Source organism: Phocoena phocoena, chromosome 16 (genome assembly GCF_963924675.1).
Source record: "Phocoena phocoena chromosome 16, mPhoPho1.1, whole genome shotgun sequence".
In the NCBI taxonomy this organism is placed as follows: domain Eukaryota; kingdom Metazoa; phylum Chordata; class Mammalia; order Artiodactyla; family Phocoenidae; genus Phocoena; species Phocoena phocoena.
Window position 1 is genome coordinate 73,307,084 of NC_089234.1, and position 17,773 is coordinate 73,324,856.

General features: G+C 60.4%; 1 protein-coding gene across 2 annotated transcripts in view; it reads left to right on the forward strand.

Annotated features, from left to right (window-relative positions):
- The window catches only part of RASGEF1A (RasGEF domain family member 1A), a 38,628-nt gene extending 24,096 nt beyond the window's left edge, over positions 1-14,532 (forward strand). For both annotated transcript variants that reach the window (XM_065893978.1, XM_065893976.1), the window contains exons 2-13: positions 4,074-4,274; positions 6,626-6,748; positions 8,602-8,739; positions 9,599-9,820; positions 10,435-10,509; positions 10,867-10,959; positions 11,396-11,498; positions 11,587-11,666; positions 12,445-12,636; positions 13,236-13,359; positions 13,791-13,863; positions 14,191-14,532. In XM_065893978.1, coding sequence (XP_065750050.1) covers positions 4,080-4,274; positions 6,626-6,748; positions 8,602-8,739; positions 9,599-9,820; positions 10,435-10,509; positions 10,867-10,959; positions 11,396-11,498; positions 11,587-11,666; positions 12,445-12,636; positions 13,236-13,359; positions 13,791-13,863; positions 14,191-14,215 — 1,443 coding nt within the window. In that variant the 5' untranslated portion in view covers positions 4,074-4,079 and the 3' untranslated portion in view covers positions 14,216-14,532. The remainder of the gene's footprint in view (positions 1-4,073; positions 4,275-6,625; positions 6,749-8,601; positions 8,740-9,598; positions 9,821-10,434; positions 10,510-10,866; positions 10,960-11,395; positions 11,499-11,586; positions 11,667-12,444; positions 12,637-13,235; positions 13,360-13,790; positions 13,864-14,190) is intronic.
- The last annotated feature ends 3,241 nt before the right edge of the window (positions 14,533-17,773 follow it).

Here is a 17,773-nt window from a genome sequence, read left to right on the forward strand (position 1 = left end):
AGCACAGGTGCCCGCCCAGGCGGGATGGGGCAGAGGCTGCGAGTGACCGGGACACACGGGCTACTCTGGCGGGAGCCCCTCCTAATAGCTACTGTATTTCTGACTGATTGCTCTTCCTATGTGTTCCCTCCCGAGACAGGAGCCCAAATTTCCTGTGTGCTCTGCTCTGAGTGGCCCTTCCTTGAGAAAGGGTACAGTTGGGGGTGATGGACACATAGGTATGTGGCCAGAAGCCTCAGTCCCTGCTCTTGCTGGGACAGGAGAGGAGGACCCCACGTGCAAGAGCAGAAGGGACCACAGAGTGGGGTGGGGTGGCCAGCAGAGATGCCAAGCAGAGGTCTTAACGGGTAGTCCTGCCATCATCCCCATTTGACAGCTGAGGAAATCGAGGTTGGTTAGACTTGTCTAGGAACAAGGAGCTGGCTCATTGCAGGGCTGGGATTTGAACCCAAGGGGGCTCTAAATTCCTGTCCAGGACGACCCACTTGGGGAACCTGTCTCCTCCCACTTGGCACTGAGCCTGGAGACCCTTCCCAAGGTGCTCATGGCCTGGCGGGGGTGGGCTCTGCTAGGGACTGGGTGGGAAAGGAAGGGCCTCTGTGGGGGGGGGTCCCCAGGATCCACAGGGCTCAGTGTACAGAGGAGCAGGGAGAGACGTGGTCAGAGAGACCTGGCCCCAGGCAGAGTCCCAGGTTAGGGGAGAGGCTGGGTGGTCCTGCACAACCCCTGGGGGCTCTGCCCATTCCCCGAGGGGGTTTTGGGCCTCCACCTCAAAGCCCATCCTCACATTATGACCCGCTAGATGGTGGCCATGCTTCTGTCTGCAGACCCAGCCCTGGGGCTGCAGCCTCTTTATTATGACTTTATAAAAAGAGCTGATTTCAAAACTCAGCTTCTTTGCACTCAAAAACAAAGTTATTTAGAAGATGACAAAATAGATGTGCCATTTAGAAGTTACCAAATAGATGACAAATGTGTAGAACGGAAAGCGAAAGTCTCCCCCCTCTTCTGCTCCGTTGCAGTAAAGTCTGTAATGAGTGTGGCCACGGGTGGCCAGATGTTTTCTGTGCCTTTATTTACATGTCATGTACACGCCTGTTTATGTCATTTAAAAGTGACTGGTGCAGGATCTTGTGCAGCTGGGGAGTTCAGAGGTGGGGTCCTTGGCCCAGCTGCTGTTAGAGGGGTCACTGCCCCAGGCTGAAGGGATGGGCCTCACGTGGCTGCCCCTTCCTTCCCGTGGCCTCCTGGGCGGTGCATGGGCATGGTGTAGGCGGGACGCAGTCTCTGGAGGACTGAGACCCCCCACGGGTGGGGAGCCCTGGGGGAGGAGCAGCGTGATGAGGGACGTGCCGCCCGGTGGCTGTGCAGGACACATGGGCTGGGGCCCCACCCCCGGGGTAGGTGACTGTACCCTGAGCGCACGCCCCTCCCCTGTCGAGGGGGACAATGAGTGCCATCTGAGGCTCCCTAGGGAGCTGTGGGCCGGTGCCCAGTGTAGAGCTCGGCCCCCTGGCTTCCTGCTAGGCTCACCTGTCCCCCCACGGGGGGCTGCAGAGTTGGGGGGCTGAGTCCCCAGGCTGGCTCCCCACTGGCTAGCCCTGGGGCAGGTGTCCCTGCAGGCGGCCTTGCCCTGTGGAGGACCTGGTAGGGGCTCTGTGAGTTAGTGGGGTGTCAGTGTGCTCCCCCCGTAGCACCTTCCGACCAGAGCAGCCTGCTCTCTCCACGGTGGGAGAGGCCAGAGGCTCCGAAAATGCCATTTCTGATGACCAAGAAGCTTGGGGTCAGGATATCCAACTGGCCAAGGTTACACTCTCGGGTCAGCTTTTGAACCTGGAACTGTGTAATCTCAGGAAAGTCGCCCTGCAGCGCATGGCCCTCAGCTGAAGTGCTGGGGGTCGTGTCCCCTCGGGTCCCAGTGACGGCACAGTAGAGCAGCTGCCACTGCTAAGCACCCAGGGAGCCCACCTTCCTTATTTCCCCCCACAGGAGGCTACTGAGCACGGTCATGGGGCGGGTTCCAGCCAGACAGGAAGACGTGGAGGCAGGTGGTCAGCCGCTTCTGGCCTCGTGGGTCAGCAGTCTAGCGAATAACCCGGGGGGGCTTCCTAGGGGTAGTGACACCCGGGCTGGACTTGGAAATCCTGATTTCCTCGGTTGAGTTCCTTCTTGCTGAGTCTGTTTCACTATGTGAAAAGTGAAGGGTTTGCTCAAGTCAGTGGTTCTTTAACTTGAGTGGCAAAGAGGACCCACCCCAGGGTTCTGACACAGTGGGGCCTGAGACTGTGCATTCTAACGTGGGCTGAGGGGAGTGTTCTGTGAGTCTGAACCCAACCTGACACGAGGGCAGCACGGAGCCTGGGGGCCACAGACGTTGCAATCCAGGCCTGTCCCCGGGGACTTCCCTTGAGCGGTTGCCCTCCTTGCAAAGGATTTGCTGAGAATCCAAAGGCGACCTCCAGGCGTTTGGCAGAGAAGCCAGCGTCGTTTGGGCCGGGCCCCTTTTGCCCTGGTGTGAGGCTCAGCTGATGTGCTGGGGTGGGAGTTGGCTCTCCTTGTAAAGCCCTTGGAGGGGCCCCTCATGGCAGTAAAATACTCATGGCTGCTGTATGCTCTGCCCAGTGGGGAGACTTGTGGCCAGAAGGGCTCAGAAGCCAACCCTGGTCCAGGCAAGAGAGCGGGCCAGGGCTGGTTGGAGGCGTCATCAACGGCAAGCTCAGCGCTGGGGGCTCTTTCTGCCCCCCTGAGGCGTGGGGAGCAGCCCCGGCTCAGAGAGGGAGGCCAACGCGGCGGCCTGGGGAGCTAGGGGTGGGGCAGCGGCGCCTGCCTGCCAGTGACCAGAGAGGGTGACACCTGGCCACGGTCCCCGCCAAGGCAGGAAGGGCCAGCTCCTCCCCCCGGACTTCAGCCTCCCTGCCCTCCAAGAGTGGGACTAGCCCAGCAGGCGGGGCAGGCCACCCCTGGCCAGCAGGAGGGGGAGTGCACCCACGGCACTAGCTTCTGAGGCCTCGGGCTGGCAGGTGTGCGTCACGCTGATGCCTCAGAGCCCCCTTCAGACGCGGCCAGCTGCCCCGGGCAGTGAGGAAACTGAGGTCCAGAGGGCTGCAGACTCTCCCGGGCCTCATGAGAGCCTGCAGCAAAGCCCGGCTGCAGTGCGAGGTGGGGACCCTCAGCCTCCATCACACTGAGCCCCCAGACTGCTGCCCAGCATCTGTGTCTAATAAGCATTTCAAATCCACGTGTCCAAAAGCAAGTTCCAGGTCTGTCCCCAAACCCCACCCTCCAAGCCCTTCCCCGTGCTGGTCAGTCTCTCAGGTGGAAGACCGTTCTCCACAGCGTCCAGAGTTGACCCTCCTCCCCTCCTCCTCTGCCATCACTTGACCTGAGCGATGTCTCCCAGGGTTTTGTCATGGCAAAACCCACTGATTGGTTTTTAGATCTCTCCCTTGCTGGGTCTCCACACGGCGGCCACGGTGACCTTCACCCTGAGTCAGGTCACTCCTTTGTCCGGAGTCCCGACGCCTCCTGTCTCACATGCTGCACCCTGGGCCCCCAGGTGTGTATTGTCTGGCCAGACCACTCCCCTGCTGATCACCTTCCCCTACACTGGCCTCAGGACCTTGGCACCTGCTGTCCTTTTTGCCTCGAACCTCCCTCTTTTATCCCAGGAAGCTGCACAGCTAACACCATCAGTCTGTCTCAGGGCCCCTCCCCGAGGCCGCCTTGATCACACCCCGCACACTCAGTGTTCTCCTCCTGGTGCTGTTTTTCTCCATAGTTTCTCTTTTCCCACTGGGATGGAACCCCAGGAGGCAGGGCCTTCTGTGTCCAGATGCCTGGAATGAGGCCTGGTATGCACAGAGCAGGTGCTGAAGAAACATTTATCAGACACATTGATCAGCGGCTTCGGGGCCACTGAGGAGCCTGCCCGCCTGCCTGTGCTGACGTCTAATGACCCCACTCCCGGCCCTGCTGGGCTCAGGCTCTGCACCTGCACGCAGGCTGCAGGCAGCCTGGGAGGAGGGCCTGGCGAGGTGCCTTTGATGCCTCACGGCCTCGTTCTTTTCTCCCAGGAAACTATGCCCCAGACGTCCGTGGTCTTCTCCAGCATCCTCGGGCCCAGCTGTAGTGGACAGGTGCAGCCCGGCATGGGGGAGCGAGGAGGTGGGGCCGGCAGCTCCGGGGACCTCGTCTTCCAAGACGGACGTCTCATCTCCGGGTCCCTGGAGGCCCTGATGGAGCACTTGGTCCCCACAGTGGACTATTACCCCGATGTGAGTGCCCCGTGACTGGTGGGATCGACCTGGGCTCCCAGGGAGGCTGCTGCTGGGATGGAGAGGGAGGTCCCCCATCAGTCAGAGCTGGACGGAGAGGCAGGGGAGGCGCAGGGCGGCAGGGAGCCCCGGCCCTACCTCCTGTACTTTCCTGCTCCCTGCCACCCTGGCCCCCAGCCTAGGAGAGGGGAGCCGGCAGCGACTTCCCTGCTGTCCCCAGGCAGGTAGGAGGTGGCCCTGGAGGAGCAGGAGGGGTCTAAGGGGCAAGGCCAGTGCTTCAGGGTCCTGGTGAGGGTCCACCCATCAGTGTCCTGTCTCTGAGCTGGAAAGTTTGTTTTGTGCATGAACCGCAGTGGCTCAGAATGTAGAGGGTCGGCCCCTCCGTGCCCTCCTGGGCACATGCGTGTGCGGGCAGGACGGGCCTTTGCCAACCCGTATCCTCCCTCTTCATCTCAAGGTGACATTTGCGCGTTCTCGGAAGAGCGAGAAAGAGTTCCCTTGTCACGTGTGGCTTCCCTTCCGCCTCCAGTAGATGACGTCTCATAGTGGCAGTGGGGCTGTTACCTGCTCCCCTATGGGTGCCCCCTCCCTCCTGAGGGCAGGGCCCTGCGCGTGGCCTCCGGGCGACAGATGGGGCTGCGAGGGAGGGTGGGGAGGAATTGCCCCCTCTGCCCTCCAGCTGGGTTTCCGGGGCTCCTGGCGGCCCCCCACCCCCACCCCGCCAGACATATCAGGCCTCCTCCCTCCCTCCTAGGGCTCTGTCCACTCCTCTGTCTGTCCTTCCATCCACCCCGGAAGTCCTCTCAGGGCCTGGCTGGGGCTGGTGGTGCCGCTGTGGCAGCTGAGGGCCAGGCGGCAGAGCCGGGGAGAGGGGACCCCAGGCCCTGAAGACATCAGGAGCAGGGCCGCGGTCCCCCAGGGGCTGGGACCTCCAACCCCAGTGCTGGTCTGTGCGACAGTGGCCTTGTGTGGCGGGGGGAGGGGCCTCGCCTCCTTCAGGCCTGTCCCCGGGGAGCCTCAGCCAGCTCACCCAGTGTTGTCCCCAGAGTACTGTGCCCTGGGGTCCCAGCCTGCTTCCCAGGAGAGACCCAAGGGGCGGTGGAGGTCGAACGGGGGTCCAGCTAGGCATCAGCCCAGCTGCCGAGCACCTGGGCTCCTCGCCTTTCCCTCACGGCCCGTGCCCTACAGACGTGGGCAGCTGGGGACACGGCGCTCCGTCTGTCTCCCTGCTCCTTGCCGGAGCCGCGCAGCTCCTGCCTTGGGCTCTCCTCTGCCCCTGGCTGAGAGCTCCAAGGTGTAACAGGTGCAGCCTTCCTTCACGCTCTGAGCCTTCTGCTCAGGAGGGGCCCCTGCAGGTCCCACCACTGACGGGCCGGGCCCCTGGGTCACCCGTGCTGCACAGCCCAGGGACACCCTGCTGCTCCAGGGAGAGCCTCCCCAGCGGCCTCCGAGGGCTGCATCGGGGCAGGGAGGGCCTGAGGGCCGAGTCCCGATCTGGGAGGCTGCGTTAGGCTGGAGCACAGAAGACCTGCTCCTTTGGGCCTGGAGTGGAGGCCGAGGGTCCTGGGCCCCCCGCCTGTAGCAGCCATATGGCAGTAGATCACTGTCTGAGTCGAGTCCCCGGGAGACCCCAGGCAGCCTCCCCGCCCCCAAGTCCGCCCTGTCTGCAGGCAGGGGCCTGGTAAATCCCACGTCAGCCAAAAGCTTCCAAGAGCCCTGGGCTCTGCTCCCTGCCGCTTTTCAGCCCAGACTAGGTGCACCCCTCAGCCTGCACCGCGACCAGGTGACGAGGACGTGCGGCCTTGGGACTGCGGGGCCCTGGTGTGGCAGGTGGGGACGGGGCCCACAGCTGGCTAGTGACCGCACAGCGGCTTGCAGCAGCTCCCGATGTGGGGTCCTGGGGCCAAGGAGGCTCCCACCGCCCCCCAGCCAGGCCCTGCCCCACTGAGCAGTGAGGATCTGGCACAGAGCAGGCTGGGCGCCTGGCCCGGGGAGCACCGTGGGCCAGGCCACAGGCCCACACAGGCCCAGAGACACCGCCAACATCCAGGTCCGGGTTTAGCTCCCGGCGTGGGGTAGGGGAGCATCCCAGCTGGGTAAAACCACTGGGACTGAGCTTGTCAGGGATACCTCTGAGAGCTGCTGCAAAGTGGGGTTTGATCTGTGCCTTGCACGGTGGGCAGGATTTGGGAGCAGTGAGAGAGGAGGAAGGGCATTCGAGGTGAGGTAAACCACGCAGAAGGTGATGCTGGGCCCGGGAGGCGGGGACCAGGCGGAGGAGCAGGCCGCGGCTATACCTGGGGGCCAGGCCGGGCCCGACTCACTCTTCACCCTCTGTCTCCTTCCTTCAGAGGACGTACATCTTCACGTTTCTCTTGAGCTCTCGGGTCTTCATCCCCCCTCATGACCTGCTGGCCCGCGTGGGGCAGATCTGCCTGGAGCAGAGGCAGCAGCTGGAGGCCGGATCTGATAAGGTAAAGGCGAGCCCCCGGGCTGCTGCCCGTCTCCGTGCCCCTGGCTTCCCCGCTCTCTCACGCTTGGGAGAGAATGCTGCTCAGGACGGGGCCTGGCTGAGCCCGGCCCGGGCCCCTCCCTGCTGGGGGCAGGTCTGCTTGTCTGGCCTCCTGACATCCCTGGAGCAGGCCTCCCCGGTGTCTGCAGGGGCGCCCACCTCCCAGGGCGCTGGATGGAACTGTGGCCAGAGGAGGAGGGGGGCGGCTGCTGGACTGGCCCCCTGGGCCCGCCCGGGTCTCCCAGCATGCCCCCACCCGGCCCTCCAGGGCTCCCCGGCAGCATGCAGCACCCTGCATGCTGTGAGCCAGCGGGTGCTCACACCCCCTCCCGGGGAAGGGCCACAGCAGACAGCCCTGCCGGCTTTCCTGCTCAGTGCCAGACAACCCGGAAGGGAGGGTCCGGCTCCAGCTGGTGGAGAAGCAGCCTGGGTCACTGCTCCCTCCAAAGGGGGTGGCGGGCAGCACCCTCAGGCTAGAGTTTTCAGAGACTCAAATAGGGCTGTTTTTCACTGTCGTGTCTTCTGATTGAGTCGGGCTTTGGGCAGTCAAGATGGGTAAGAAACCACAGCTCATCCCTGAGGCCCTGGGGCAGGCCCGGGGTCTGGTGTGGAAGCAGGGCTGGTGGGCGTACTGTCAAGGCGCTGGCAGGGCCTGTTCCGGATGACCTTCCCCTCTACCAGGCTGGACCTCCTGCCTCTGGAGGTTTACAGCAAAGGCCTGTGACATCTGTGCCCTCTTCAGTCTCTTCTCCAGAGGGGCGCGTCCCCGGGTGTGCTGGGCAGGGACAGAGACAGGCACCCATTGCAGCCCGGGGATCAGGAAAGGCGCCTGAAGGCGTGGGTGGGGAGAAGCCAGAACAGGGTGAGTGGGAGATGAAATTCTAGGCTGAGGGTCAGCAGGGGGACAGTAGAAGCCTGAGAGGAGCCTGGGGTGAGCCCTCCCGCCTTCGTCTGTGATGACAGGCAGGGCGGGGCCTCTGAGGAGGGAACGCAGGGCTGTAGTTCCTGCTGAGTGCGGGGTGCAGCGGGCACCTGGGGGGAGTGTCAGCTGGGTGGAGGCAGCGGAGCAGAGGTGGGTGGAGGGGGGCAGGTAGGTGTAGATGTGGGGAGTTGGGTCATGAAGGAGCTGGGCCCCGAGGGTAGTCAGGGCCGGAACGGTCCAGGGTGGCCAGGCAGGCACGGGGATCTGGTCAGGGCCAGGCAGAGCCAAAGTGGGCATAGGAATGGTTTAGCGTACGTGAGCCAGCGCGGGGCTGGGCATAGAGGACTGGCCAGGAGAGCACGGCCGGGCATCCCGCACGCCCTCCTTGGACTGTATGTGCGTGTGGACCTGGGCTAGTGGGAACCGGGGAGAGGATGCCTGGTGTGTCTGCGGCCCTTCCCAGCACTTGCCAACCTGCTTTTCACCGAGAGAAGGTGGCTGGGGTCTCTTGCTTAACGTTAATGATTTTGCTTGGTTTTCATCGTGTCCTTTTTTATGGGTAACTTCTAATTACAGCAAATGAAACTAATTTTCTGTGTCACGGTAGCGATAGGACAGGTTCTTTGAAAATGAATTTAAGTGAAAAAGAGAGCTGGCTTAAGGGGAATGTGAAGCAACGCAGGAATGACAAAACCGCAGGTGGACAGGGTGAAGGATGTCCCTACCCAGCAGCCCTCACCCCAGCGTCGGGGCGGAGGACACAGGTCCTGTGGGGGAATGGGTCAGAGGGTGTTGCAGAACTGGGGGTGCTTGTACCGCTTGTCATCTTGTCGCCCACTCTGGAGGGTCAGGCCTTGCTTTATCTCCCGACCCCCTCCCCCCACCCTCCCCAGGCCAGGCTGAAGTCCTTCTCAGCCAAGATCGTGCAGCTACTGAAGGAGTGGACAGAGGCCTTCCCCTACGACTTCCAGGACGAGAAGGCCATGGCCGAACTGAAAGCCATCACCCACCGGGTCACACAGTGTGACGAGGTGAGGTCCTCCTCAGAGCCTGGCAGAGTTCCTTGTCTGAGGGAGGGGTGGGTCTTCAGGGACAGCTCTGTATGTGGTCCCCTTTGCTGTCACTCTCCCAAGAGGACTGCTGGGTGGCTCCATTTGCCCCTCAGCCCCACAAGGGCCACTCAGCTGGCCAGCAACCGGCCAGACTTGCCCTTGGCATCCTGCGCACACGGGAGACCCTGTGGCCCGAGTGGGGTGATCCCAGGCCCCACCTTCTCCCGCTCTTTGGGTGGGTGGAGTGGGGGCCTAGCGAGAGGCCTTGTCCGTCTTTCCTGGCTCCCAGCTCCCGCTTGGTCTGCAGCGTTGAGACGGGCCCTCCAGAGAGGTTGGTCCTGCCACCGGCCCCCATCGTGGGAGCCTGGGCTCCGTGTGCTCGGCACTTTCTGCCTTCCTGAGGGCTCAAAGCCCAGGGAGAGTGGGGCAGAGCCAGGGTTGCTCCCACCCAGGGAAGGAAGGCTCCTAGCCCTGGAGGAAGCCCTTCCGGAGTCCCTCGTCCCTACCGTGGGCCCCTCCTACGGTGGAAAGGCCACGAGAAGTAGCTCAGCTGGCCGCCACCCAGAAAGCCATGCTTTTCATACCCAGAAGCCTAGCCCTGGCCTTCAGCTCCCTTCTCCTCAGGACGGCTGTGGAGTCACCCTCCCCTGCAGCCCTCGGTGGAGCCCACACTGTGCCCCACTCTGCCGTCAGAGGCCCAAGTGCTCATGGCAGGTCTGGGTAGGGGACGTGGGCTCAAAGTTAGACGCGTCCCTGGAGATGAGATGGGTTCCTCCAGCGCGGTGCAGGTCTTGCTGCCAGCCCAGGCCAGCACCTTCTCCACCCCCGCCCCTCCCAGGAGAATGGCACGGTGAAGAAGGCCATCGCCCAAATGACGCAGAGCCTGCTGCTGTCCCTGGCTGCCCGGAGCCAGCTTCAGGAGCTGCGTGAGAAGCTCCGCTCACCGGCCATGGACAAAGGGCCCATCCTCAAGGCCAAGCCGCCAGCCGCGCAGAAGGACATCCTGGGCGTGTGCTGTGACCCCCTGGTGTTGGCCCAGCAGCTGACTCACATCGAGCTGGTTAGTGCTGCAGTGCGCCCTTCCCAGGACGGGCTGGGGCGTGTTCACTGATGCTCACGCTGGCACCTTCCCAACATGGCACCACAGGGCCTTCCCCTGCCGGCCGGACCGGGGTGTCGGGAAGCCCGCTTGGCAGCCCCAAGCACTGCCTCTGGAGGCTGTGTGTCCACCTGAGCAGAGGGTTTCTTGGTACCTGGGTCCCCAGGATCATGGCAGCCCCATGTTAACGGGAGGGGCTGGGGCGATGGGGACTGCAGTGGCCTCAGGATGGAGGAGCGGCTTGGGAAGAGGTGAAGGGTTTCAAGGGGGACGGCTCTCCCCGGCCCGTCCCCTCATCCTGCCTGTGCCTGGGCTGGGCAGGGGCCCTGCACATAGCAGCCGCTGCTGAGGCTCTCGCCTCCCAGGGGAGGGCCTTCCAGACCCTGGGGTACAGTACACCTGGGGGGCCTGCCCACTGTCTGGGTGCTCTGATCGAGGAGGGGCCGTGGCTGAGGGGCACGCCTGCAGGGAGGTCGTGACTGCTGCTCTTGACACGCCCTCCATGCTGCGTGTGGGGCCTGCCTGAGGGTGGCAGGCTTGTCACTCCTCCTGGGATGTTTCCCCGTTCCATCCAGGAGAGGGTCAGCAGCATCCACCCTGAGGACCTGATGCAGATCGTCAGCCACATGGACTCTCGGGACAAGCATAGGGTGAGGGCCTGCGGCGTGCTCCAGGGTGGCCGGGGGAGGGTGCGGGGCCCTCGCCCAGACGCCTGAGCGCCTCCGGAGTGTCGCGCCTCACAACCTGACGACGCACGTAGGTCTGGCCTTCCAGTGCCTGCCCCACAGCTCAGTGGACAGCCACGCAGGGTGCTGCATGCTGCCGGGGAGCCCTGGAGGGCCGGGTGGGGGCATCCTGGGAGACCCGGGCGGGCCCAGGGGGCCAGTCCAAAAGCCAACCCCCTCCTCCTCTGGCCACAGCTCCTTCTGAGGGCTCTGAGGGTGGGGCTGGGGCAGCAGCTACGGGCAGGGTCCTCGGGCTCCCTGTGACCTGCTGTGTCCCCACAGTGCCGAGGAGACCTGATTAAGACCTACAGCCTGGAGGCCTACGACAACTGGTTCAACTGCCTCAGCATGCTGGTGGCCACCGAGGTGTGCCGGGTAAGTGCCGTGCGGCGCACACAGCAGCAGGGCCGGCCTCATCTCCTCCCGACCCCACCGTGCCGCCTGGGGCTCTGACCCCTGTACCCCGCAGGGGACGGAACTTTGCAAGTGGAGATAGGAAGCTTTTATTGCCAGGGCCTTGGGAGCGCCAACCCCCAACAGTAATGCCTTAAATTACAACAGAGACCCATCCGGGGAGGCAGCCTGTGCCCAGCATGGCCTGTCAGCTCATCTGGGTCTCCCTTGGTCCTCTCAGCCTGCCCCTGCAGCCTGCAAGGATCCCTCCACCCCCGGCCTGACAGCTCTGAGGGCCCAGGGCAGCTCCCTGCTGGGGAGGCCCCTCCCTGGGCCCAGGGCACTGCCCTTTGGGGGCTGGTGTGGTAGGGGATGACCCCTGGTGGGGACCGTGCTGAGCAGTCTGGCTGCCCTCCAGGTGGTGAAGAAGAAGCATCGGACTCGCATGCTGGAGTTCTTCATCGATGTGGCCCGAGAGTGCTTCAACATCGGGAATTTCAACTCCATGATGGCCATCATCTGTGAGTGTGTGGGCCCCAGGGGCTCCCCCTCCAGCACGGTGTGGCCCATCTCCTCCCGCCCTGACCCTCGCTGTCGCCCCCCCTGCAGCTGGCATGAACCTCAGTCCTGTGGCGAGGCTGAAGAAAACCTGGTCCAAAGTCAAGACGGCCAAGTTCGACGTCTTAGAGGTAGGCACCCTGTCTTGTCCCGAGTCAGCCTGAGGAGGGCTGGGCGTCCCATTACGCTCTGGCCCCTTGCTGAGGGCCTGCTGCCCCAAGTGCCGTCTGATGTTGGGTGTGTCCGCTGACCTGGCCGCGGCGCCCCCAGAAGGCAGGTAGCCCATGCTCTCCTCGGCCCTTGGGCCTTGAGTCAGAACTGGCATCGCCTAAAGCAAAGCTCGGGGGAAAGATCAGCAAGGAGTTTGTCAGCAAAAGCAGGCCAACAGCCCCAGGTTGGGCAGTGCCGACCAAGCAGAGACTGGCCTTTTTCTCATTCGACTTCCATGGTCCCGGACCGTCTGGGGGGCCCAGGGGCTGAGAGGCGAGTCTACAGCCTTGACCAGATGTATTTGATCAGAGAATCCAGTTTTTGCAAGTGTGTGTCTTGTGGAGCTGGTCAGGTTTGGGAGGTGTCCGTGAAAGCACAAGGGCAAAGGAGGGCAAAAGAAGGTTTTGAAAGGAAGGAGGGGAGACCCAGACTTAGCAGGGCAGGGAGGAGGTGTGTGTGAGCTTCAAGATTTCTCTACAGCTTGCCCCATGACGCCTGGACCCAAAGCCAGAAAGCCCCGGCCCAGTGCTCAGACACGTGCCTCTGGGCTTCCTTCCCCTGTGCTCACTCCTGGAGAGGCGGCCTCTTCTGGTGACGGTACAGGGCCACCCCGAGCTGTTTCCTGCAAAGAGGCCTCCTGAGCAGCTCTGAGGGGTACAGGGGGAGCAGTGCCCACCATATCCTCCCGTCTGCCCACAGCACCACATGGACCCATCCAGCAACTTCTGCAACTACCGCACAGCCCTGCAGGGGGCCACACAGAGATCCCAGATGGCCAACAGCAGCCGGGAGAAGATCGTCATCCCTGTGTTCAACCTCTTCGTTAAGGACATCTACTTCCTGCACAAAATCCACACCAACCACCTGCCCAATGGACACATTAACTTCAAGGTCAGCTCAGCCCCCTTGTGGTCTGAGGGGAGGGGGCCAGGCTGTCCCAGCACAGGGTAGGGCAGACTTCCTGGCCTTGCTTTAGGACAGGCAGAGTCCGTCTGTGCCATGAGAACTGCCAGGCCGAGGCCCTGTGGCAGAAGGGCCTTTTAGGACTGAAGGCTCCAGGGTGGGTCATGGGTGCCGTGACCTCAAGGTATGGCCCCAGTTCTGGGTGAATGATCTGGTTACAGTGCTAGGAGCCCGAGGGCCCCAGAGTGAGATCCTGGGGTGTTCTGGTTGGTGGTGCTGTGCTGGGTGTGGCTGGGACGCCTGCCTCAGCCTGGAGTGACTGCACAGCAGTCAGGGGTCGTGCACAGCAGAAGCACAGACCTGGCTGCAGCCCAGTGGCTCAGGCAGAGGGCAGGACTGAATGGCCTTGGGGACACCGGCTGGAATTCCACGGCTACGGAATCAGCTTTGTAGGGCCACCGTCCAGTCTCTCTGGGACCAGGGAAATGATCAGCCGACCAAAGCCAGAGCCTACGTCCCCTGCCCTAACCAGGGTTTTCAAGCTTAAGGTGACAAATGAACATCCAGTTGGTCTTCTGCCCCTTCAGAAATTTTGGGACATCTCCAGACAGATCCATGAGTTCATGACATGGACACAGGTAGAGTGTCCCTTCGAGAAGGACAAGAAGATTCAGAGTTACCTGCTGACGGCTCCCATCTACAGCGAGGAAGGTGAGGTCCACCTCTGCACACTGTAGAGGTCACCCTGACTCGTGCAGGGTGCCCTCCCAGGGTTGTTATTCCCCATGGGGAAGCTCAGCTCGCAGGGGTGAGTGCATGAGGGTGGGCCATGGGTGGATGGCAGGTGAAGGATAAGGACAAGAAAAGATCAGGCTCCCGAGGCCACTTGAGAGAGCCAGTACGTGGTTGGGCCAGTGCTGCAGAACCAGGAAACGTCTGAGTCCCCAGGCAGGTTGCCAGGAACCCCATGCAGCAGAGGCCTGTGGACCAGCCGAGGCCCGAAGTTGCTGCCCCCTTGGTTTAGGAGTTTGTTCCCGGGCCTCCCTCCACCCTGGGAGGGAGAGTTTGAGAAGGGATAACCGGGGTGGGAGGCAGACTGACCGGGTGTGGACATGGCTTCTGTGGGGCTTCTCGTCTCTCAGCTCTCTTCATCGCCTCCTTCGAAAGTGAAGGTCCCGAGAACCACATGGAAAAGGACAGCTGGAAGACCCTCAGGTAGGAGAACTCCAGCAGCAGTCCGGTGAGCCCCCAAGACCAGCCCCATACCAGAGTCTACAAGGAAGGGAAAGGACGGGGTGGGGGTAGGCATGATGGGTCTGCCCTTTTGAAAGGCGGCCGAGGGCACCTCTCTGCAGACGGGGGAGAGGAAGGCATCCCCGGTACAGGCTGAGGACTTGGGGTTTGAACATGCCTGACCCCTCCCTCAATGGGCGGTTCTAGGCAGCTGGGCCTTCCCCTAGTAGCACAAGCCTGCCCTCTGCTTGCTCAGGGGAAGGGCCTGCCGGCCGCCTGACCACTTCCTCGTTCCCTGCTCACCTTTAGGACCACTCTCCTTAACAGAGCTTGAAGGCATGGATGCAGCCTGCAGACGCTGGGATTAAGCACACCTACGTACTGAGTTTTAATCTTGAGTGATAATGGGCTGAGATGAGGCCTCACTGGTTGGGGTCCATTTTGTACATAACTAACTTTTATGAAAAAAAAAGCAATTATTTCATGCATCAACCTTTGGCACTTAAAGCTTTTTGTTTATGACAGGGCAGGGCCCTGCTTTGGGGAGGGGTGGGGAAAGAGTATCATGGGAGATGGCATCCATGATAACATCTTATTCTAATGAAATGTAGATTTTTATTTTCTACTTTTGATTATTAACAAACATCTTACAAAAAAATACTTAAAAAAACCCAACCAAAACCAACGTGAGCCCTGCCTCCTGTCCAGCCAGTGTCTCTGATGTCGGGGTGAGTGCCTTAGAGGGTTCTGGCGGGCCCGTTCTCGCCTGCAGCCAGTGCCGCTGGAGGCACCGGGGAAGCTCTGCCCTCAAAGCGCAGGCCCACAAGGTTCTGGCAAGAAGGGCTCGGGTGGCCCGGAGGTCTCATTTGCATACTTCCAGAAGTGAACCTTGAATACGGGCTTTCCAAAGTTTACATTTTCATTTTCCTTTATCAGGGATTTATGGGGGTTGGGGGGAGGGCAGGGGGACACCTGGCAGCATATTTTCTGTTGGAAGATGTCTGGCATATTGTTCTTCACGTACATTTTAGGAAAAGAGAAAATCTAAAATAACGTAAGGAGGGAGTCATGGAATTGTCCGTTTTCCAGGCTGTAACTTTGACACACTTACTTAGCTGTAATGAAGCGAATACAAAGTACAATTAAGGATGGGGACGTATAAAGCCATCTTGAAACTCAAGTACAAAGTCAAAAGAAGCAACTTACTTACAAATCAGTATCCTCCTTCCCTCTGGGTGGGGGATTGGGCTCCCCTAAAAGAATGTGAAACATGGAAGGTTAGCCAGGCCAGTACCTGCTGGAGCCCACTCACGTAAAGCTGCCCAACATTTGGAGGTATTTTCCACACCCGAACTCGAGGAGTACTCTCCATTTTCTGACTTCCCGGCCATGGGACAGTGACAGCCCTGCTCCCTCCAAGGCCAGAAATGGGCAATCCATGCTGACTCTATCTCCCTCATGGCGGGGCTGTCATTCCATCCAAGCAGATTTGGAACTACTCACCCTGTTTCTCTCCACATGGCTGGCTTCCGCCGGAGCCTCCAGCTGGCAGGCCTGGGTAAGGACAGTTAGTTGCTAATTCCCAAAACTCCTAGGAGAGCCTGGAGATGTGAAGGCGAGGCCTCAGGGGGAGGTGGCTCCATGATCCGCTGCTGATGTTGCCCTCAGCCCAGGTTGGAGCAAGGATATTTACACTGTATTGTCACAGTGTTTTTGCACTTTCCAGACGTTCTAGATAGTACATATTGTATATTGACAGTACATATTGCTTTATGTATTTGAGATAAAGAAAGGTTTAAAACTTGAGAATATATATTTGGAATACGTTAGAACCTTTTCTGTCCATGTGTTAAGGAGCTTTCACATCTGTGTGCGCTTCACTTGGTCATCAGTTCTAGTACCGACCTGACACAGTGCTACATTTGCTACTTTATTTTCCCAATTTGATACATACCCTATGATGTTTTGGTATTTCGAGATGAACTCTGCGTATAAAGCTGTACTTTATAATAATAAAGGATGTCAACTGTTGGTGTGACTGGACGTACTTGCATCAATAAAAGAACATGTTGCTCCCCTCGTGTGCCCGTTCTCTGTGCGCGGTTCTGTGTTGGCAGGAGGCGTGGGGATGCCCGGGCCAGGGGGGGGGACAAGACTGCCAGGGCCACCACGGGCCTTTCAGAGATGGAGCAAGCAGCTCTCACCTCCACATTCTGACAAAGGGCTTTTCAAATAAACACTGCAAAACAAAACAAAGCTGTATAAGAGGCATGTTCTCTGCTGCTTTCCTCAAGGAAAGATCCAGAAGGATATCACTAGCAGCTTGAATTACATGGCCATGTCAGTTCAGGAAGCCTACCTTAAACGACTCTCAAGGTTCCTTTACTGCAGGGACTAACAAGAACCTTCAGTGTCCACGGGTGCTGTGAGTCTCTCCGGGGGCTGGGGACATTGGGGAGTGCCTGCCGACGTCTTTCTGCTGCGTGGTTCTCCTTCCGTTTCAATGGGTCATGCTCAGGAGCACTAAATAAAAGGGATTTGTGGAGGGGCACACGAGAGCTTGTGGCACTGAAGGAAAAGAACTCAGACACTGCTCTTCTCTGGCCTGTCTCCCACTGCCACCCTGTCACCAGTGCCCAGGCTGGATGAGGTCTGCCCACGACAGCTCGCCAGACCTGACTCTGCTCCTCCAGGGCCAACTCAGCCCGTTCGAGCAGCAGCGCCCAGCAGAACACTTTCTGTGCTGAGGGGGTATTCTCTACTGCATCACCCAGTGCAGTGCTGCTAGATACACAGAGGGACTGAGCCCTGAAATGTGGCCAGTGCGACTGAAGCACAGAACTTCTAACCTTACGTACGTTTAAATAGCTAGTGGACAGAAGGCGGGGCCTGCGGGGCCTTGTCACCTGCCGCTGCTCCACATGCCTTGCGGAGTAACAGCACACAGTAGGTGCTCAGGTGTTTGTGGAGCAAACGAGGACCCCTGTGAGGATGCCTAAGTGACTTTTAGGTAAGTGACAACACTTTTTAGGTCCTTCCATGTAAGGGCCTCCTTACTTTCTTGGTAAAGTTACTTTTGCAAGTTTCTACCTACCTCAGCTGAAGAAGGAGCAGCACATCATCTGGTCTGCATCTTGGATGCGGAGCTGGGAGCAGGACGCGAGCTGGCTTGGCTCGGCACGGCCCTGTCCTTCACCCATGGGTGGTCCCTCCAGGCAGTGCTTCTCAAGGTGTGGGTCCCAGCCTGGCAGCAGCAGCAGCAACACTGGGAACTTGTCTGAGATGTTCTCAGGGCCCCTGCGCAGACCTGCTGAATGGGAAACCTGGGAGCGGGGAGCCCAGGCAAGTTGGAGAAGCTCTCCTGGTGGGTAGGGTTCTGCAGGACATGGTTCCTGCCCATGTCCCACCTCTCCCAGGGGCACGCTGCTGCTCGGGCACTAGACTCACATGCTGTGCACGTGCACCTCCTCCAGTACACTTGCCACCCCGTTCTCCCACACACGTTCTCTGAGCCTCCTTACATCTTCCTGGTGCGTGGCGCTCGTGCTCCTCTGGCCTTGCCCCACCATCCACACCACACACTGTCGGCATCCGTCTCACGCACTAGGGCCTCAGCTCTTTCTGTGTAGAAGCCTCTTGGCGTGTAGCCGTGTGGCCGGCGACCAGTGCAGTGTGCAGCTCCTAACGCCATGGGATGACCGAGGGTTACCACCTTTCACTTTACACACACGTTTCAGGGACAAACCTGTTAAAAGCATCAGATGTGACAGGAAGATAAGCTAAGAATCTCTACTAAGGCCACAGAGACTTCTGTGACAAAACTAAGATTTTTATACACCTATCACACCTACACATTTGTAAAACGTGTCACGTTCCTCAGGGAGGCAAGACA